This window comes from Drosophila virilis, chromosome 5 (assembly GCF_030788295.1).
Source record: "Drosophila virilis strain 15010-1051.87 chromosome 5, Dvir_AGI_RSII-ME, whole genome shotgun sequence".
Lineage (NCBI taxonomy): Eukaryota > Metazoa > Arthropoda > Insecta > Diptera > Drosophilidae > Drosophila > Drosophila virilis.
In genome coordinates this window covers 11,224,879-11,245,754 of record NC_091547.1, presented here as the reverse complement: position 1 = coordinate 11,245,754, position 20,876 = coordinate 11,224,879, and the positions used below count along the sequence as shown (strand labels likewise).

The window sequence follows — 20,876 nt, the reverse complement described above, 5'->3', positions numbered from 1 at the left end:
TCGTCTTCACAGACATACACACAAACAGAGCAACAACTTTTAATTAAATTAGCACGATTTATGTTTAGAAGAAATCAGCAATTTCGGCTACTGGCGCATTAACTATTAATTCTACTGCTCTTAGCAGCTCATTTTTCACAACTGTATGACCAGCACGCATACACATGTAAAGTGTCGCCGTCGACCCGTCTGTTGTATTTGTTCTAGAGATGTAAGTGATATAAGAAAACATCGCTGCACCGATTTCTACCATCGATTCACATTTACGATTTTCTTATACTGAATGTATCGATATAGCCATATTGAGATTTATTTCATGTTTGCCAATAATTGTTTATTTTCTGCCATCTGTTGGTTAGTTATAATTAATATAGTATATTAAAACTTGCTTACGATGGCATTATTGGCATTGTCCATAAATTTGCGACACTTGCTGACAAGTGTTTGAAAGTGGCAAAAACTATCGATTAAATATGATCGGTTAAAATATCGTAAAGCATTTTTTTGAATTTGATTCCGCGCAAGTCAATAATTTGTATAGCTAATATGACTGAAAAGAAATTATCAAAGTTTCAATTTAAATTTTATTTAAAAATATACATATTATCAGTTGTAGTTATTTATAACGCTGGGCATTTTGTTTCTGGCGTTGTAAGGAGCAGCAAAGCGGCTACACATATGAATTAACAATATAGAACAAAGATAGATATATAAAAGAAAGTAAACATAAAAAAAATGGATAAAAAAAGAATTATTAAAGACAAATTAGTGATTTTATCAGCATTGTTGTCTGTGTGTTCACGTGTAATTATAAGGGGGAAGTTAACCAATAGTTAAACACACAGAACTTAAGGTCACCGTAATTATGTTCATGTAATTTTTGGCGCTCTGGACACAACTGCCGTATCATTCTCATGGCTCGAACGGCCAATTGTTATTCCCTGATCATCAGCCAACTCATCATCATCCTGGTCGGCGTTTTCAAGCTGTTTCTGACGCTTGAGACGCAGCTCAAATACCTCGCTAATGGCATCGCGAAAGCAAATAAAGTTGTAGTCTATGACGCCCTGCCGATTGAAATTTTCCTCACGCAGTATGCAGACCAGGGCTAAAAACTTGTTCACCTCCCGCATATAGAGTATCGTATTGTTATTTAGTTTAATGAGACTAGAACTGCCACTGTCAAAGGCAGTTTCTTCAGAGCTGAGGGCAAGATAAAGAACATTTAGAGGGTGTGCCTATTTTGGCTTTACCAATATTTACCTATAGATGCTGGACAGATCAATGACCATATCGATCATGTCACAGCATAATTCGTAGGCTTGCATATCAACTGGAGATGAGTCCGTCGCTATATAGATTTTGGACACAACATCAAAGAGAAACGCCTTCTCTATGCCAGAGTTCTGTAGAGCATTGCAGTCATTAATGTATTTATTTTGGTTATATTATGAAGTATCCACTTACTGGTATGAAAATGTTTAGTAAATTCTCCAGCGTAGGCAGCTGTGGTATCAGCTTCTGTACAACCTTCGAGAATGCCTCGAATATCGAATGATCGTATATCGAAGTTAAATGAAAACTTAGATGGATTTGATCGAGGCCCGCCTCGCTGAGGTCATCCGATGAGCGTTGATGTATATCACGTTGTGATTCCATTTTGGAATCATCGCTGATGCCATCAACCTATGGGAAAGCCAACAGCTGCATAAAAAACGACAATTGATAACAGGCTGCTATCTAATTACCTTATGTATGAAAACCTCGAATTTGATGCGTGGATTTACTTTGTACGCTTTTATGACCGTGTTCTTGAACTTGGTCAGCGCTTCGATATAGTCATCCTTTGCATCAATCACAAAAACAAGCGCACCACAGCCGCCAAATATCATATCCGAATCGAAGGTGGGCTCTATGAAATCGATTTGACCCGGAAAATCCCATATTTGAAACTGTACAAAGCTGGAATTATTGATGTCATCCTTAACAATTTTGCTTGTCGACTCAAGAAAGAGCGTCTCATTGGGCGACATCTTGTGGAAGACGACCTTCTGTATGGAGCTCTTGCCGGAGCGCCGCAAACCCATCAGCAATATCCGAGGTTTGGTCTCGCTGTTGCTGGTCGCGTTCGGTTCCAGGTCCAGGCCATCCTGATCATAGGCACAATAGCCAAAATCTTTTGGGAATGGGTCCTCTGGGTAGTCTTCATGTTCGTAGCTCTATAAAATGCGATGCAAGGAAAAAATTGCATTAAATATTTTGCTGACCATATAAAGAATTTAAGATAACCGAGTAGAGCCGAGAGCGATAATATTGTGGTGCGCACTCTGTTGAAAGCAATGCACAAACTGACTCATTTGCAAGTTTCTGTCCCAATTTATCTTGCAAACGTTTAAGCAACAAGTTTTCCGCATCAATTTAAATTTACAGCTAGCTATTAGTTTCGGATCACATCATTGTGCCGCCCAGCTCCAATTTTTAGGGCTTCTTTGTTTATTTACCATGGTGACGTAAGCGTGAGTTGCTCGTGCACAGCTGATGTATTTAACATGCAGTTAGCTCAGCGCTCGCTTTTTAAATATTATAAAATTAAATATAAACAATTATGTTTATTTAAAAATAATAGCACACAACACAAAAACTGTTTCTTATCGGTGACAAGGTGTGTACACAACAGCTGCAAAACAGCTGACCAACAGTTTTGTCAAGTGTGTGCACACCTGCTGCGCAATTGGTTGAAACTAAAATACTGACATGGTATATTTTAGGATGTTTTTATTGTTATTTTGTGCGCAATGGAATAGCTTGTGTTCCACATGTCTTGTGTGGTTTTTAATAGTATTTTTATGTCATTTGCAGTTAGTATTTTTTGGACACACTAATTAAATAAGTTTTGCCTAATTTCTTGCTGAACGTGAATTTCTGTTGTTTTTATAAATAATCTTATAAAATGGCAGCGCGTGGGCTTTTACTTATGGGCCAATGCATGCCCTGCATTAAGCACAATGCCTCCAAAATACGCATACGTCGCATGGAGCTGGACAAAAACCTGAATATGGTTTGCACTGTTTTGCTTATAGCGTGATGGAATTTAGATTTATGATTCGCATTGTTTACAGTACTTTAAAAAGGATACGTTTTACTTTGCCCACGATCCCCAAAAGTTGTGCAAAACCGGCGATGTGGTATTGATACGTGAACTGCCCGAGCGCATGACACGCCTCATAACGCACAGTGTGGAAAAAGTGGTCTATCCGCTGGGTGACATAACCGATCCCATTACCGGCAAAAAGGTTGTGGTCGGCAAATACCGCGAAGACATTGAAATGGCCAATCAGCTGTTTGGCAAATCCGACAAGGCATTTGACTATGAAAAGGCGCCGCCACGCGGTCGTCTGGAGGGCACCAAGGATTTCACGCACGGCGAAACGTACATTAAGTACCACGAAGATGGCACGGAACAGCCCTTCGCCGTGTAGCCGTGCCGCTTGTTAAAGAATAGTTGCCTTAAGTATGCTCATAAGTAGTTAAACAGTTGCGGGTACATTTTACTAAATATTTTTATTTAAAATGTCGATAAATGTTTTTTTTGAATGCATTTGTTTTTGTTTGCTTTTGTATTTTTGTTCTTGCCATATTTGTTGCCAACATTCAGCTGCAAGCGGTTGCAGCTGAGCGCTGGAATGAAGTGTTGGAAAACGTGCGAAAACTTTTCTTTGTGGTGTTTGTTTACGTTTCCGTTTCCGATTCGATTCGATCCGTGCCATAAATTAAATTGTTAACTAATCACAATTTCTTACGATGCTAAAGTTGTACTGGAGTATAGGGTTCGCCACGTGGGCGTTGTCATCGCATAGTTTTTGCTGTAAATAGAAATTTTGATTAGGCCCGGCAAATACGCTTCGTATATTATAGATTTTATGTGTTGCTGCCCCTACTTGTTCCAGATCTGGGCTGGCGCGCAGCATAAAGTCGCGCAAAAAGTTGCCGCGACTGGGCATGTCCAGTGCTAGGATTAGCTTGTTGTTGCCCAATTGTTTGAGCACCTTCACCCAGCTGCTGGCTGGCGCGTCCTCATCCTCGTTCAACTGTGCGCCCGCATTCGACTTGGACTGATCCTCATCGTTGCAAATGGACCACTGCAGCGGCTTGCTGGAACTGTTAATTGATCAATTTATATGCAATTTCCAGTTATTCGACGTAGCCCCAAACCCACCTGAAATGCAGCTCCAAGCTGACGGCCTGCAAATAGCGCGACACGGGCACAGTATAGCTCACATTCAGGGAGCTGCCGGAGCTGGGACAAAACTGGGCCACGTCGATAGTCTGATTGTTAAGCCCGGCCAGCACACAAGTGCTAATGCTCCAGCAATCCAGTGGATGTGGCATTGCCGTTGCAGTTGCCGTGGCCAGCGGCGCGACGGGCGCTGCCTTGGCCGGCAGCTTCATCTGGTCGGCAGTTGCTGGCGGCGCCTCGTTTAGGACCGTGTAGAGGGCATCCTCGCCGGCGGCGCCATCCGTTTCGCTGGAGTATTGCTTGGCCCGGGCGGATGTTGTGTGCGAGCTTTTGCCATGATAGACACGTGCAGCGGCCGTATCGTTGCCGGACACGGGCTGTATGATCAATATGTCGCCATCCGACTCCTGCTCGGCGGACTGCAGCTCATCCTCGACATGCTGGTGCTTGACATTGACATCCACATTGTCGGCAACAGCTGCAGCCGGCTGCAGCTCCTCAAAGCAGGTGGACTGCATGACATTAGAAAACAGTAGGAGCAACCATTCGAGTATCAATCAAAAAACCCACCTGACAATTGTCGCTGACGGCCTCGTCGCCATTGCACTCCGGCGGCTGGCCAAAGAGCGGCGTCTTCAGGCTCTTGTGCCTGATCCAGTCCAGACTGCGCTGGTTCGCAGAGCGGCGACCCACCGTGGAATCGCGCAGACCCGCGTCCGTATACTCGAATCCGAACAGCGCCGTGATGGGATTATCCGCGGTCTCCGACTCGTTGGTATTGCTCAGGTTCTGCAGGTCGAGGGCATCGGCGCTGTCCTTGGCCCCGCTGCTGTTGCGCACAGCTGCCGGCGGCGGCACGTCCAGGGCCAGGGCGAGCGTGCTCTGCACCTGGCTCTGCTCGGTGCTGACCTTATTGGTAGTCAGCGCCAGATTGGCCGTCGGCGGCGATACGGTCTTGTACACATTGTAGATGGCCGCATCGCCCGCGTTCAGCTTGCGTATGGCCTGGCCGGCATCGGCGGCCAGATTGTCCACGGCAGTGCTGGCAATGGTGCCCACCACCACGATGTGCTCGTCCAGCTTAGTGGGCTGCTTCAGCTGCTGCTGCTGCTGCTGCTGTTGCTGCTGCTGCTGCTGCTGCAGCTGGGCATCCACGTCTATGGAGTTGTTCTCAAAGTCCTGGGCGAGCGTTAAGCCTGGCGGCTTCTCGGAGGAGGTTTCTGTATCGTTGCTGCTGGCCGCCAGGGTTCTGCCCACGGCTGTTGCGCGTACGCTTTGCAGCAGTTTCTGTGCAACAGCCGGACGCAGTGCCTCCTGGCTCACGGGCCACTTTGACTTGTTTTTGCTAACAATTGTCTTGTTGTTGTTGCTGTTGTTGTTGCGTGGAGCTGTCGTGGTGATGCGCGGATGCAGCTTGGGCAGCGGCAAATTCACCTGCGGATTGTTCATCACCGCCGTCAGCTCCTGCTCCTCCTCCTCATCGCCGTCGCCCTGCCGCACGGCTGTGCTGCGGCCCGTGGGCCGTGCCGTGCTGGCCGCATAAATCAAACTGGGCCAAGCCCCATGGGTTTTGTTCTTGAAGAGCGTTTGCAGGCTCTGCTGGAAATTGAAGCGATCCTCGTCGCTGAGCCGCGTCGGGCCATCGGCTCGAAAGAGGCGACCGTCACCAAACACGGGAAACCCGTCCATGTGCTGCTGCTGCTTATTGTGCTCCACAAAATACAGCGTGGACACGGCGGCCAGACTAAGAGAGAGAGAGAGAGAGAGAGAGGGAGAGAGAGAGTTAAGGGTACGGGAGCATAAATGTGTGGCATGTGCTGCTTACCAGGCGGCCATCACAATGATCAGCAGAAAGATGATGATCTGCATCATGCGGCTGGAGCAGATCTCGTAGCCATCATTGCTGCGATTGTTCGGCTTGTGCAGGCGCGGCGGTAGTATGCAGCGTGGCTCCAACAGATCCTTGGCACGCAATTGGTGGCTATTGTGACTATTGTTTGCCCGCTCCAGATTCTCAATGCGCGTCTCCAGCGAACCGGTGACCTTGCACAGCTCCTTCACGGCACCAATGTTCTCCATTAGTATACGATCCTAAGCATGCATATATAAAAAAATGGGGCGTGTTGAAATATATTTGTGAAATATATTTGTGTTGTCGTGTTAACGATTTTGACAGCTTTATGGAAGTGTTTAATGGGTCGATTGATTAGGTTGTTTTGGCATATGTTCAACTTTTGTTAAGCAAGAACAATTCAAAAATCTAACAGTCAAGGGAAATAATTTAGGTGTGACCAAAACGAATTACCAATTAGTGTGTACACATTTAATTTTTTTTGGCTGCATTAATGTGAGCACATATTTAAAGATGAGGGAAATTATTTATGAACAGCTCTTTTAACCGTTATCGTTTGGAAAGTGACCAATTGCAGGCATATTCCGAATATATGAGCCAGATACTCATAAAAGTCCTTTTTTTAAAGGAAATTATTGTGTCTTCGCTAAAAGAATGACCGTATACAGTGTGGTTATTCAAATAGGGAAATATAAGAGTGGCACTTATAAAAAAAATGCAATCTTAAAGTGTATTTGTCTTTAAGGAAAAACAAAGAAAATGGAATATTTCGCGAATATATGCTCAAAAAGTAAGACAATAAAAAATGCCCTCTTAATAATTTATTGGCATCTAGGGGAAATTTGTATGCCTTAATATACTGTTTAGTATATATGCAGAGTATATTTTAGTTAGTTTTCCTAAAAAGTCTTTGGAGCGAGTGTGACCATGCACGAGCACAGATTATTTGAAAGTTTAGATATTGATTCTTACCTTATTGACCAGCAAAAAGTTCTCAATAACATTCCCATTGGGCAGAACGACGCTGCCAGCCTCTTGGACCGCATCCGGTATAACCTCTCGCACCTCCTGTGCTATGACGCCCGTATCGACAATTTCTCTGGTGTCGCTCTCACGCCGCAAGCCCGAGTGCACGGCGAATTCCGGCTCGTAGCGATAACGCACAATGCGTATTTTTTGCATATTGCGCAACTGGACCGATGTGTCCAGTTCGGCAATTTCCTGTTTGGCGCGACTGTCGCTGGGCTGGACAATGTGGCCGGATACCTTGAGATTGCCGTGCACCACCAGGCTCTCGTCTGGGCGATCTGTGTTGATGCCGACACGGCCCGCATGAAAGATGGACTCCTGGGTGATGCCGCGCTGCCAGCACAGATCCACATCGGACTCGAACTGGCCCGGATTCGAGGCGCGCACAATAATGCGCTCGCTGCCATGGCTAACGACCGGAAAATGGCCGGATGTGGTGTGCACATGCAGCCCGACGACCAGCTGAAAGAAACGCTGCTCCGGATTCGGACGTCCCTTTTTGCGCATATTATTGTTGGTTGTCTCCGAGAAGTGCAGGCGACCCACCGTGATTTTGCTGACAATATGGCTCTGGAGATCGATACTGGGCAAAGGAATTCAATCAATGCATCAACCATATGAACTGGAAGTGGAGGATCGAGCTAATCCTACAACAAGTCTTATACTTACGGTACGGGATAGAATGGTTTCTTTGAGCGATCCGACTGGCTCTGCTCCACGCGTATCGTTTGGTTGGGCGCCTCAAATTTGACACCATAGAAATGCAAATGGAAGGATTTGATTTTCTCCAAACCGGACGGTGTCTTAACAAATTTGGCATCTCCTTGAAGGCGCGCATGGCAAGTAACCTGAAAGTGATTCTTCTTCTGGCACACGTATGCGTCATCTGAGACGCTGAAATTGAAGCCCTTATCCGCATCGACACGATAATAAATGACGGACAGCTCCTGGAGGCTCTGATCGCACAGCTTGTGCCAGTTTTCCGGCTGGAACGGACTGAACCTGATGCACTGCGTCATAGCCGGATCCCCAGCCTCGCTGCCGGAGCCGCTGCCACCGGCCGCATTGCTTGCCTGCCCATCCAGGCTGTTCTCCGCCTGCGAGTTGATGCCGGACAATGCCGGCGAAACGGAGGCGGAGCAATGTGAATGCGCGGGTGTCTTGCTCGGATCGTGATCGCTGCTGTTGCTGCTGCTGTGGCTGTTGCTGTTGCTGTTGCCGCCGGCTGGGGCAGCCTGGGCGCTGTCACGTGTTGCCACTGTTATGGAGTGATGGGAGCTGCGCAGCGGGCTCATTAGCAGGCCCGCCTCATGCTTCGCCACGGGCGCAAAATCCGGGCAATCCAACTGGGTGGACATCTTGCGCTTGCGCGACAACGAATGCACCGGCGTGGAGGGCGTGGAGCTGCGATTCAGCGACAATTGACTGGTGCCAATTACCTGAACGCGATCGCCCAGGCCCAGCGGCGAGGTCAGCATGCAGGTGGACATGCTGGACAGATTCTGATAGCTGCCGCCGCCATACAGACCCTGCCCGTTATCGTAGTGCTGATACAGCAGCTGCTCCTGCGGCAGTTCCTGGTGGTGCTGCTGCTGCTGCTGATGATGCATGGGCAGCAGCTGCTGTTCGCCCAGCTGCTGTTGGCAGAGCAAGCCGTTGGCATTGATTAGCTCATGCTTCACTCGCACATCCTGTCCAGGCGCCACAAAATGATGACCCTGCTGCTGCGGCGGCGGCGGTGGCGGCGATGTAAACTGCAAGTCCGTCTGCAACATGCCCGGATGTTGCTGTTGCTGTTGCTGCTGCTGCTGCTGTTGCTGGTGCATGGTTACCAGTCCGGGATAGATGAGGTCACGGCTGTTCAGGGCATGCACATCGCCCAGCGGACTGTAGGCTGGCTCGGAGCCCGAGTCGGGCGGGCTCTCGGGCAAATGTGCCAGCGGCATGGCCATTGCACTGGCACGACCCGTCAGCTGTGCATCCAGCACATTCATCGGCGGCGTGTGCGGCGATTCCAGCTTGGAGATGCCACCGATAGACGCCGCCGATGTGTGCTCCACGCTGAGCGCCTCATTGTTGCTGTGCTGTGCCGCATCGTCCAGCGCACCGACGCCGGCGGCCTGCATAAACAAATCGAGAGCCTCATTGTCGATGCCATCCATGAAATCGGGGCGAGCTGTAAGTACACAATAATGCATTAGTAATAGATAAAATGCTGGTATAAGTAGCATAATCAATATAATTAGATGTATGGGTATGCGTATAAGATTAATTATAAGTTTGAGGATAGTTAAAATTAAGATTTTTTATTAATTGAGAGAATTTGTTTTTAGTATAAGTGTGAGTATAAGTTTGATGAGTATTATAAGTTAGATCTAAACAAGTATAAGAAAGATAGACGATTGATTACAATAGGAGTATAAGTATAAGTTTTTAGCATAAGCGAAATTATAAGTTTAATAGTGTAATTAGTAAGTAATTAAGTTAGGAGCATATTTAATCACTTTTAGTATAACTTTTAGCGTGATTATAAGAGTATAAGTATACAGTATAAGACAGACAAACGAGTACGCACGATATGAGTATGAGTATAAGTATTACAAGCATATAAGTATCAGTATAAGGATGAGTATAATTAAAATATGAGTGTGGCTACATTCCTAACTGTAGTATAAGGTGGGTATAAGTAGCAGTATAAGTATGAGTATGAGTATAAGTAAGCCACGAAAATATGAGCATGGGCATGAATATAAGTACGGGTATTATTAAGCGTAAGACACGAACATAAATATTAGTAAAAGTGTGAGTATAAGTATGATGATGACTTTCAAATGATGTATATGTATGTCACTAAGAATGGTTATAAGACAGGAGCACACGCATGACTTTTAGTATAAGTGTGAGTTTAAGTATAAGTATGAGAAGGATGAAGTATAATGAAAGAATGTGTGTGGGTTGGATAATTTGTAAAGAGGAAAACTAGACACGGGACATAGATCATAAAGTGTTAGAATACATTTTCGGTTAGCTGTTGTGTATTTAAATAATTTAATTCGTATATTAAGCACATCGATTGCGGCAACGCTGACTCAGAGATTGTCGTTAAGGGGGCGTTAACGGCAAAATGTTTACTACAAATATGATAAAGGCACATTTCTAATGAACTGAATGAGGGAAGAACCGCAGAACTGGACTGATAAGAGGGCCCAAACAAAAGGCATTTGAAGTGTTTGATCGATAAAAGCGACGCAGTTGGCAAAATGCATAAATAAAATGGAAACACAAATCACACACAAAATTACCATTTAACGTTTTGCTATAGTCCATAATCGAATTGTGTTGTATTCAAATAAAATTGTTAGCTCTTTGACAATGATATTGAAACGCGTTGCGGGCGCCTTTTGGCCAAGCCCAAACGTGATGCACTAACGGCCAAGTTATGAGCTGCGCCAACAGCATCCACGGCAAGCATTAATTGTAAAAACCATTTGGAATATATATACACACAAAACAATTATCTAACGCACATGTGAGCGCACAGCCGGTTGATGCACTTTTCACAAGCCGCTGAACAGTGAAAATGCGCTTTTCCAAATGTTACACTTTTATATAAATATATATATATATATATATATATATATATATATATATATATATATATATGAAATAATATAAACAACTTTGAAGCGCAGAAACAGAAGCTCGTCGAGCAATTGAAAGCGAAAACGAGACTCAATTAAAAGAAAAATGAAAAAAACTAAAAAAAAAAAAGATCGACAAAACAAAAAGCTGAAACAAAAACAGAAGAAAACAAAACCAATTGAAATGAAAACTAAGTTTTGTTGCGGCAAGTGTTTCTTAAATGTTTTTCCAATTGTGCATTCACAATTGAAAACATGAACGCAAAAGCTGTTTTCAATAAATATCTTTGACCAGATTTCTTCTATATATATATATATATATATATATATATATTTATTTACGAATCCGCGCCACAATAATTCACGTCAAATTCGCTACGAAATTCTGATGCACTGAAATTCAATCAGCGTGCAAATATTTGAATGCGTCCTCCTGCCCGAGAATATTGATCAAACAAAGTTTCTGCGCGGCAACAAACAGGCGACATTATTTAGAAATATATATAAAAAAAACCCATATATATATATATATGTGTGTGTGTGTATAGGGGGCTTGTTTTGGCCCAAGCCAGATTTTGTTAGGCCCATCAATTTATTTGATTCGCCATCTATTTTCGTAGTCGCATTTAGATTTTATTATTGACGGAGTTGCGCATATTTTGGAGACCAGCCGAAGGACAATTTGAACGCTTTTTATAACCTTGCCGTGGACTAGAATCATTTAGTTGTTATCATCGTATCTCTAACTATTTGGCTGGCATAATTTATAGTTGCATTTTTTTTTTTGTTAGAGAAATCTTTGAACGAACTGAGCACAAACAAAAATTCTGCTTAGTTCTAATTCATCAGATAAATCTTTAGATAACTTTTGATTTTATTACAGCTAAATGCCAATTCATATTTGAGATATAGTTTTTGCAAAGAAAAAAATATTTTTTGTTTTAAATTAATCTAAATTTAAACGTTGGTCGAAAGCGCAGTACGAGCTTGTTTCCGATAATCGATAACTTGCCACGTTTACAAGCAATCGATTAATAATCGATATCGAAAACCAGATTTTTTTGAGCAAATCTCTTAGGTTTTAAGAGCTAAAGTCACCTAACTTGACATGCAGCTGCCTGTTCTATTTCTGTTTCAGTTTGCGTTGATAGACAAAGGTAAAGGGTATTCCCCAGTCGGTAACTCCCGGTTACAGCCTCTTAGTTGCTGCTGTTTTATAGAGCACAACTTTACTTTAGATCTCCCTGCAGTTCCCCACTCAGCTCAGCTTAATGCTATTTCATACTTACAAAAGTCCGGAAATTCGAATTCCATGTTCATGTCCAAAGATAATTGTCCAGCAAACGTTTGCTCCTCAGTGGCATCCTTTCCAGATGTGTGCACAGACTACAGCATGGTTCCGATTCCTCTGTTCTGGAAATGATAAAAGAGCATAAGAAAAAACTGCTATTGCTATTATTGTTTTTATAGAATTAGTTAATTTTCACAATATTCACAATTTCTGTTTATTCTGCTCCTATTACCATTTCTTATATTTGATTAGTTATTAACTTTTCGTTTGAAAAACTGCAATTCGAACAAGGTAAAAAAAAAAAAAATTGAGAGAGAAGAGAACGTTATTCCGACTTGCCATAATTCCCGGAAAATGACAAAATAAACATTCAATTCTCTATGAGTATGAGCTTGATTCGAGTTTTATTTTTATACATTTTTTTTTTTATTTTTGCGCATAATTGAAATGCGCTTCTCTCCGATAACACCATGACGTCGCAGATTTTGACAAACGTTCAGATACATTCTCATATATATATATAATATATATATATTTGCACAAGTACTCGACATGTTATCTCATTTGCACTCTGGACCAGGCAAAAGTTGGCAGCACCCAGCCAAGATAAACAGACGAGCTTATTAATCAGCTTTAGTTCAAGACTTATGTGTAATATATTGAGAATTTTACACATATGGAAAATATGCAAAAACATCGACTTTGTGTTTGTTCAGAATTTAAGAAAAATTAGTTGAGCATTTTTTAGTGGAAATAGCAACATGTTTTCGAAAATATCGATTTATTTTAATTGTGTAGGTTATGTGAGGTTAGGTTTTTATTTGAGGTTATGTTTTGGTTTGAGGTTAGGTTTTCATTTGAGGTTAGGTTTTTGTTGTACAGTTAATTTTTTGTCAATTTGCTTGTCATTAATTTCCAGCTAAGCGCTGTGAAGTATGCAATAAAATTGCAATATGCCAAATCTATATGGCATATATATCATTTTTTTTTAAAATATGTTTTTGTTGTTGCTTTTAATTGCGTTTTAAGTGCCGACATTGTTGTATTTGCTTTTTTATCTGAATGTCTGTCTGCTTGTGTCTCATTATCTTGCCAAGCGGAATGTTTGCTTTAATTCGTATTTTTGTATTTTTTTTTCAAAATGGCGCAATATGATGAAATGCGGAACTTATATCCGGCTGAACATTTGGTTCATTTATTAGATATCTTCTGTTGCCATTTATAACGCAATACGCTCAGGATCGTAAATGAACAAATCTTAAAGCTTTTGCTAGAGAGGCAAACTCTGGCTGAATATTTGTATAATGTTATTACAAAAAAATTAACATTCGTTAAATTTGTTTTACGTCTTATACGGCATTAAATGTGTTAAACATTTTAATACATTTTTAGACAATTTCGCTCAAAGTTTTCTTTGACTCGCTTTAATGTTATGTATATCTTTTAAATACACAGGTACTTTTCCACAGACAATCAATAACTATTTCGGATTTAAATAAATGCATGCAAATCGACATTAATTTTTCAACTGAAAGCACATTTAAATATACATTTTTATTTTTTTTTTACCTAGAACCACATAAATATGTAATTTCTTTTGTAAGAAAAATAGTAAAAAAAAACCCTACAAAATGTATACAGAAGACATTCTTCTGACTTTGCCTCAGCTATCGTCTTGCCAGTTGTTGTTGTTGTTGTGGTTGTTGTTGTCGCATTCATTGACGTCGTGTTGTCGCAATGATTTTGATTAAATTAACGCTTTGGCATCGGCGAGCCGAGCTGAGCAGAGCTGAGCTATGGATATAGATATGGATATGGATATGGAAACGTATTCGCAAAAGTTCCCAAGCAGAATAGCAAATAAAAAGATGCTATTTATATGAAAATAACTCAAGTGATTTGATTTAGTTTGACGCAACAAACAACACTCGAAATTGTTAAAAATATTTGAAAAAAAAAAAACAAAAAATAGCAAACGAGGCAGAACAAGTATAAGAATAATGACAAGAGTTTTTTTTTGAAGAAGAAGAAGCTGCGCGGTATTTAAGAAAAACAAAGATATATAAATATACTTAGTAAAAAACGAAAACCTGTCGCTACTTGTGAAACGTATTTGTTGTTATTGTTGTTGTTGTTATATTGATTTAGCCGGAAGTTAAGCTGTGCTTGTTGTTGCTATTGTTTGCAGGGCCACAGCCGCAAATGTAAGCGCTTCTTCATTTTTTGTTGCGGTCAAACTTTGGCGCTTTATTAGCATTTCAATAAAAAAAAAATAAACAAACACAACAACAACAACTTTTGCATTGAACTGGCGTGCCGGTCAAAACTGCACGAATTGGCCACAAAAATTGAGCCATAAATTTGAGCACAACAAATTTGTATAACAAACAATCAGAGTGACGACGCACAGATACCCTGCATAACCCGAATTGAATAAGCTCGGTGCTTATGGTCCGATCGGTGCATACATATGAGATTCAAGTATATGAACCTCAACTATGTCATATCCGGCTTTTTGGTGTCGATAACGACTCTTATCGATTTCGTGGATGAGTTATCGATAACTTTAAGTCTATAGCTCTGGCATAGACGTGTTTATATATAGCCACAGATAAGCTACATCGACTCGGGCACTCATTTTGACCCAGAAAATACATATATTTTACAAAGTCTTCCTGTTACATAGTTAGGCACATAAGCATTATACCCTTGCTGCCCACATTCAATGGGTATACAAAAAAAATAAAGCCATGCAAACGCTCATATTTGCCATTGCTGTCGTGCTAATTGCCATGACTGGCATGTGATTTGAACAACATTTCAATTACATGCGGATTAGCTGAAAAAGATAAGAGCTCTATGCTCGAACCGGCCAGAATTGGGGCCCAACGCATGATTTCAATTTGTACGTATGCAAATAGACTCTAGACAAGCTTTAGAAAGAAAGAAAAAAATAGCTCTGGCCAGCTATATAGACGTGTGTCTGAAAGATCGCACTAATCAATTGAATTAGCGCCCTGGCTCTAAAGATTTGCTCAAATACGTTTTGCCACACCGAAAAACAGATTTGCAAGACCAAACCAATCCCATCTGGTATAGATTTCAGGGCTGAATATCTGGGGTGCATTGGTCAGCAGACATGTACATTGTCTTTCTTTATCTATTATGATTCATTTTGGCATTTGGGCGCATTAAAAATATCCATTTATTTGTATAGGGCACTGACTTGCAATTAGCACAGTTTTGTTAAGTAGATGAAAGCATTGGAAAGTTATTCATTTGCAGCTTGCCTCTGCTTTAAAGTCTGGCCTACAATTTATCGATAAGCTCTCGATTCGATTACTTGGCAAATCTATTTGTTTCTAGATTTTAAATTTTAACTTACAAATTGTTGATAAGCCTGCAATTTCAAAAAGATTATTGATTAAAAAGCTGTTCTGCAATTTATCGATAACTCGATAAGCCGTCTCTGCACGAAATTGGGTTTCCCCTTAACCCAATACATACTTATGGCGTTGCCATACTTTTCCGATTTTAAAAAGTGTGTTTTCAGTGCTTATCGCTTGCCTTAAACAAGTGAAATTAATTGTTATTAAAAAACAAGTATAAAATAACACATAAAACAAATGTAAATGCAAATGATATTAACCGTTGATTTATCCACTAGCTTAGTCATACATGAGATTAGGGCTGCCATATTGTCAACTCTGCCATTGAAAGCCAGTTTATTGCTTCAAATAGAAGAAGAAAACGTTTTAAAGCTGAATTAAGCAACGCCTTGCCCTCGCAGACAAATCAAACAAAAATTAGCAACTGAAACCGAGAGGACAATTTACACGACAAGCCAATCAGAGTCAAGCGTTGCCATACTTTTTGAAGCCCCCTCTAAGCTGGCTTTTTTCGTAATAGTCTGAGCATTGATCAAACTGTGCTGTATGTATATATAATTAACATAATGAAATTATAAATAATAGGCGCGCACTTATTTTGCAGAAATCCGGCTTGGCAATTATTGCGCGCTCTTTTTTTTTTTTTTTGTTAACAAATTCCAATTGGGAAAAAAAGAACACAAACGGATCTGTAGAAAACTATGCTAAACAAGGCTTGGTTTTTTACTCCCCAAAGCTGCTGCTTTTATTTATAAGCGTGCATATATCTTTCCTTTTTTCGCCTTTTGTTTTTATTTCATTTTACAAATTATTGCTGCTGCTGCGCTGCGGCTGCGCTGCTGCTGCGGCTGAGCGCAAGGCAGCGGCTTGGAAACCCAACCAACCGGTTGAATTTTATGTCTTTTGCTGATATTTATTGTTTTTGTTGCTGTGCCTGGAGACGCTGTTGACGTCTCAGCGGCTGTTGTTGTTGTTGTTGTTGTTGTTTGTCTTTTGGTCTTATTTTGGGTTATGTTTTACTTTTTATTTTTGCGCGCTTGGCACAGGTTGAGACGAGCGATGAAGCTTTAAGCGCGTATAAGAAGAAGCCGAGATTAGCAACAACAACAACAACAACAGCAGCAGCAGCAGCAGAAGAGGCGCACGTCAAGTAAACTGGCCGCAATCTTGGCTTCGACTTGAACTTGACGACGGAGACGCCAACTCCGGTTTGTAGGGGTGCAGGTAGACCTCCTTCTTCCACTCCCGCTCACACCGCGACGCAGCATAAATTAGGCAAGTCGTGCGGCAGGTGGGCGGGCACTTTACACGGCGAATTGAGACTTTTAAAGATGTGCCAGGCAACGCTTCAAGCTAGCAGCAGCAGCAACAAATTCATTTTGCATTCTTTCAGTTTTGCGTTGTTGTTGTTGTTGCTGTTGTTGACTATTTTGAAATGAAAGGTAAGCGTTGTACGTGGCTTTGGCTTGGTATTAGTATGCCAATAGTCTATCTCTGTCGCACAATATCTCGTTCTGTGCTTAGATTTATTTTTGTTGTTTGTGTTTGTGCTGATGCTGCGCGAGTTTCTGTGATTTTTTTTTTTCTATTTTTTTTTTTGGTGGGAGTTTCATTGTTTTCGCTGATAATTTGCACATTTTTTTTAGTTATTCATTGCCGCTAAAGCTTGAGTATGTGTACAAACATGTTTACATTAGACACACACACACACACACTCACACACACACACACACACATGCGTGCGTACGCAGCTTTTGCTTTGCCCACTTGCACACATCTTTTTTTATGGCTTTTCTTAAATTGCAACAATTTTCCTGTTTTATTTTTTTTTTTTGTTTTTTTCACCAAGTCGCAAAGTTAGCTTTGATATTTTTCTCCATAATACATTGCATTATATTTGTGTATTCCTTATTGTTGCTTTCTCTCTCTCTCTCCTTTGCTTACACTTGTTTGCATTAAATGTATTTGTATTTGTATATTATTACTGCATTTAAATTCGCAGCTCACGCGCACACTTACACAAATTTCCGTTAGTTTGACGCTTGTATTTAACTGTAATTGTTTACGTTTATTTGATCGCTTTTTGTGTTTCACGCTTCGTATACGCGATGTACTTTACTAGAAACTATTACGGCGCTCGCTCGCTTATTATTTGCGTGTGCTGCTCGTCTGTAACTTTTATTGGATTTATTTGATTTTATTTTTCTCATTCGTTCAGAGCGCGATATCTAAATCTGTTAGAGTGTGAACAGCAACTGGGCGATCATGCGCTCCGTTCGCTGCCTCTCCAGCAGCTGCTTAATGAAGCTTAGCTTCGGCCGCGGAGTTGCCAGTGCGCTCGTCACATTTTGCGCACATCTGGCAACTACGTCAAGCCGAACATGCGCGCACACATGCACACACACAGACGCAAAACGCACAACATGCGCTCAGCCTACGAACGATAAGAAGCAAAAAAAAAAAGTAATGTAAATTAAATTATAACTAGCCTATGCAACAACAATGACTTTTAGGCTAAGCCCGGTACATTTGCTTAGTACATCTGAGCAGCGTTCGGCGACGTCGGCTCTCACGCTGACACAAATCTGGCTCGGGTCTGCCAGAGAGTTCTCAGAGCCCAGATCCGCTTGTCGGATTAGCACTCGATGCTCCAATGTATTTTTGTCGCCTTCAGCTGGTGTTGTAATGCTGCAGTTAAACCATCAGCGCATAATTTCAACTTTAAATCATTTAATGGAGCTGTTAGTTTACAAGAAAAATACATACATATATACACATGCACACATACACACATTCATATGTATTTTGGGTAGCAGCTTTCTCTGATTGAATTAATACGTTGATTTATGTAAATTACACTAATTCATATTACTCAATTTGCTATTTAATATTCATTGCTTGACTGGGTGACGTTCGTGTTCTCGTTCTTACATGTGAACCGTTTTTTTTTCTTCCTTCTACTTTCAGCGCAAACTTGATACATATTTATTATTCATTGTACTGGAAATGTTTCGGATTTATGTTATTAGCATTCACGTGAATTGAGCTTTCGAATTAAAGTCCTCTGTGTGCGTTTGTATGTGTGTGTGCTGCACAAGTATTAGTGCACGCACAGCGTTCAGTTTCAATGCTTTGGAAGCGTCGGCGTCTGTGTGAGCTGTACGTGTGACTAGTTCCCTCCTCATATGATGATAAATTAAATGTTTGTATGTATAAACCACACCACTTTTAATTTTAAGGTTACTCACATCTATTTGAAAATAACATTTTTAAAAACCTTTTTGGGCTAACAATCTGAAGCAAATCAAGCACGTTTATTGTTTATAACAATTTTTAACTTCAGGCTACATTATAGGCCTTGCCAAGCTTATCCAATAGGGCTGGATTATTTTTGGGTAACTTCTTAATGCCATCCATTATGAAAGCAACCACTGCAAAAATACAATTTTAAATGAATTTAAGATATAAATGAATATAAATGAAACACAGCCACCCACTTTTCTTCTCTTCCTGCGACATAAGCATGGCTAAGATATTGAATTCATCATTTTTGCTTATCTCCAGCAGCACTGCAGCTGTTGTTGGTTCCTTGTTGGGCACATAGAAATCCTGCAATGTGCGCAATAGATCCGTAAATGTGTCGGAATCAAAGCCAGCGCCAAGTATTTTGCACAGGTTTGGTATTTCAATAGATTTTAAATAGTGATATTTCTGATTTGGCGTTAGTTCCTTCCATGTTATATAAAACTGGGCAGTGCCGGCTGGCGCAGCTGGTACGCGCTGTTTAAAAAAGGATAATTAGTTGTGAAATTATAAACTTATACTATATTACACGTACCTCCATTGAGCCGTCGCCGGTTTCTGTGACTTGCGGTTTTTGTTCAGTTGTAGTAATTATTGTATTAGATTTTTTAATTTCAACTATTTTTTCTTTAGCTTGGATAGTCTTATCGGAGTCTTCAGCTTTTACTGTTTGCTGTGAGGTAGTTTCAACAGTTTGTTCTACGATTTTGTTACTATTGGAGGTATCTTCTGGTTTTACAGTTTGGAGTGGCTCAATAACGACATTTTTTTCTAACGATTTTGTACAATTTTCTGTGACTTTTAAAGGAGCAGCTGGTTGCTTGGTTTCCAGAATTTTTACATCTAATTTTTCCATTGCTTTCAAGGAATTTGGCTTAGTTACATTCTTATCTTTTTTTCCTTTTTTCACTTCCTCAAAAGGTCCGCAATTACTGTTAAATATCTTATCAATTTCCTCATCCGATATGCGCAATGGCTTTTGCTCATCCAGGTTGGGCCGGGGCGACACAATATCCACAACAGGCACACGACGCATGGGCTGCTTCGAGCGCTTGTAAGCGGGCTTATCGAATGGTAAAATATCTATAAGATCGTCGCGACTTTCACTAAAGTTGGGACCGTGTTTGTTAGCTGTAAATTGGGCATAATTAGCTTAGTTCAATAAACATTAATTAAGTTAAATACCAATTTTGCGCAAACGTTGGTTGATGCGTTCCAAACTCCGTTTGGCCTCAAGGTTCTTGGGATCTATGGCCAGCACGGTGGTGCAATCCTTGAGAGCCTCCATATTATTGCCCATCGATTCGTTCGCCTGCATGCGCCGATAATAGGCCTTTACGCACAGCTTGTCCAGCCCAATCGCCGCATCGCAGTCCTCAACGCAGTTATCATAGCTATAAGGAACAGATCAGTGAGGCTTTCTTAATATGCATATGCTAATCCACTTACCGTTCTAGCTTCAGATAACATAAGGCTCTGTTGATAAAGTAAATGGGATCCTGAGAATACACCTCTATGGCCTCAGTGTACGCTTCGACGGCTCTGTCATATTCGGCCTGTTTCACATAGTTGTTGCCACGATCTTTAATATCATTGGCTTTTTTGTGCAGCTGTGCCAATGCATCTGTCGGAAAGTCCCGTTTCTCGGTCGGTGTGCTAGCTGCTGAGCCACCGGGGCTACCTGTGGCATTGTTTGCTATTGGTTTCTTTGTCTCATCTCCCTTTGTCACGTGACTGCGCACCGGCGCGTTCTACAAAGACGCGTAGTTATAAACGTGACGAACTCACCAGCCACACTTCTGACTACTTACGGTTGTCTGAACGGTTGGTGCGGGCGCATTTTTCATTGCCTTCTCTTTGCTTTTGATTTCCTTCTCCCATGAGAAGAGATCCTGGACCGAGCTCTGATAGTCACGTGCGTTCTGGCGCACTTGGAATTGCAATTCCATTGCCTTCTTTTCGCTGCTCATTTTATAATTTTATGATTGTTGTTATTCTTAAAGAGCGCTATTTTTTGGTTGTCATGACAGCGATTTTTGACAAAAATATCGATTGTGCCGGGCTATCGATAGATGTGCAAAATAAATGATGCGATACTATCGCATACAGCTGTATCGACAGCTGTATCCAAATA

General features: G+C 41.5%; 4 protein-coding genes and 1 long non-coding RNA gene across 8 annotated transcripts in view; 2 read left to right on the top strand and 3 right to left on the bottom strand.

Annotated features, from left to right (window-relative positions):
* The window catches only part of LOC138911321 (uncharacterized), a 34,481-nt gene extending 15,418 nt beyond the window's left edge, over positions 1-19,063 (top strand). Inside the window, exons 1-2 of one of the 3 annotated variants that reach the window (XR_011416848.1) lie at positions 17,769-17,902; positions 18,407-19,063. This is a non-coding gene — a long non-coding RNA (uncharacterized lncRNA). The other 2 variants (XR_011416846.1, XR_011416847.1) reach the window with 2 other exon arrangements.
* On the bottom strand, positions 529-2,682 carry RagC-D (Ras-related GTP binding C/D). The gene is made up of 5 exons (XM_002050372.4): positions 2,502-2,682; positions 1,749-2,219; positions 1,468-1,686; positions 1,264-1,406; positions 529-1,203 (listed from the first exon to the last, which is right to left on the bottom strand). Exons 1-5 carry the CDS (start codon positions 2,502-2,504, stop codon positions 870-872), a joined length of 1,170 nt encoding a protein of 389 aa, XP_002050408.1. The 5' UTR covers positions 2,505-2,682; the 3' UTR covers positions 529-869.
* Positions 2,857-3,598, top strand: mRpS17 (mitochondrial ribosomal protein S17). The gene is made up of 2 exons (XM_002050373.4): positions 2,857-3,058; positions 3,120-3,598. The coding sequence occupies exons 1-2, from the start codon at positions 2,951-2,953 to the stop codon at positions 3,477-3,479; spliced, it is 468 nt and encodes a 155-aa protein (XP_002050409.1). The 5' UTR covers positions 2,857-2,950; the 3' UTR covers positions 3,480-3,598.
* Positions 3,543-17,692, bottom strand: LOC6625315 (myelin regulatory factor). 2 transcript variants are annotated; one of them, XM_015173721.3, is made up of 9 exons: positions 17,459-17,692; positions 12,049-12,172; positions 7,788-9,294; positions 7,062-7,701; positions 6,063-6,328; positions 4,808-5,981; positions 4,217-4,749; positions 3,939-4,158; positions 3,543-3,863 (listed from the first exon to the last, which is right to left on the bottom strand). In XM_015173721.3, the coding sequence occupies exons 2-9, from the start codon at positions 12,077-12,079 to the stop codon at positions 3,783-3,785; spliced, it is 4,452 nt and encodes a 1,483-aa protein (XP_015029207.1). In that variant the 5' UTR covers positions 12,080-12,172; positions 17,459-17,692; the 3' UTR covers positions 3,543-3,782. The 2 variants fall into 2 exon arrangements, with proteins under 2 accessions (XP_015029207.1, XP_002050410.2); XM_002050374.4 differs by lacking the exons at positions 12,049-12,172; positions 17,459-17,692 and adding an exon at positions 10,421-10,538.
* spag (RNA polymerase II-associated protein spaghetti) lies at positions 18,718-20,788 on the bottom strand. Its single transcript, XM_002050375.4, has 6 exons — positions 20,554-20,788; positions 20,192-20,493; positions 19,928-20,136; positions 19,278-19,873; positions 18,937-19,219; positions 18,718-18,870 (listed from the first exon to the last, which is right to left on the bottom strand). Exons 1-6 carry the CDS (start codon positions 20,710-20,712, stop codon positions 18,779-18,781), a joined length of 1,641 nt encoding a protein of 546 aa, XP_002050411.2. The 5' UTR covers positions 20,713-20,788; the 3' UTR covers positions 18,718-18,778.
* Between the last annotated feature and the right edge of the window lie 88 nt (positions 20,789-20,876).

What these genes read in the sequence shown, in the direction of transcription:
- RagC-D (XM_002050372.4), bottom strand. An exon ending in TCGAGGTTTTCATACATAAG is followed by an intron (nt 1,687 to 1,748) that starts GTAATTAGATAG and finishes GCTTTCCCATAG; the next exon opens with GTTGATGGCATCAGCGATGA. An exon ending in GATCTGTCCAGCATCTATAG is followed by an intron (nt 1,204 to 1,263) that starts GTAAATATTGGT and finishes TCTTGCCCTCAG; the next exon opens with CTCTGAAGAAACTGCCTTTG.
- mRpS17 (XM_002050373.4), top strand. Translation starts at nt 2,951, where the DNA reads ATGGCAGCGCGTGGGCTTTTACTTATGGGCCAATGCATGCCCTGCATT. An exon ending in TGGACAAAAACCTGAATATG is followed by an intron (nt 3,059 to 3,119) that starts GTTTGCACTGTT and finishes CATTGTTTACAG; the next exon opens with TACTTTAAAAAGGATACGTT.
- LOC6625315 (XM_015173721.3), bottom strand. Translation starts at nt 12,079, where the DNA reads ATGAACATGGAATTCGAATTTCCGGACTTTT. An exon ending in ATCATTGTGATGGCCGCCTG is followed by an intron (nt 5,982 to 6,062) that starts GTAAGCAGCACA and finishes TCTCTCTCTTAG; the next exon opens with TCTGGCCGCCGTGTCCACGC. An exon ending in CCGTCAGCGACAATTGTCAG is followed by an intron (nt 4,750 to 4,807) that starts GTGGGTTTTTTG and finishes AATGTCATGCAG; the next exon opens with TCCACCTGCTTTGAGGAGCT.
- spag (XM_002050375.4), bottom strand. Translation starts at nt 20,712, where the DNA reads ATGAGCAGCGAAAAGAAGGCAATGGAATTGCAATTCCAAGTGCGCCAG. An exon ending in CCGGCGACGGCTCAATGGAG is followed by an intron (nt 19,220 to 19,277) that starts GTACGTGTAATA and finishes TTTTTTAAACAG; the next exon opens with CGCGTACCAGCTGCGCCAGC. An exon ending in GTCGCAGGAAGAGAAGAAAA is followed by an intron (nt 18,871 to 18,936) that starts GTGGGTGGCTGT and finishes GTATTTTTGCAG; the next exon opens with TGGTTGCTTTCATAATGGAT.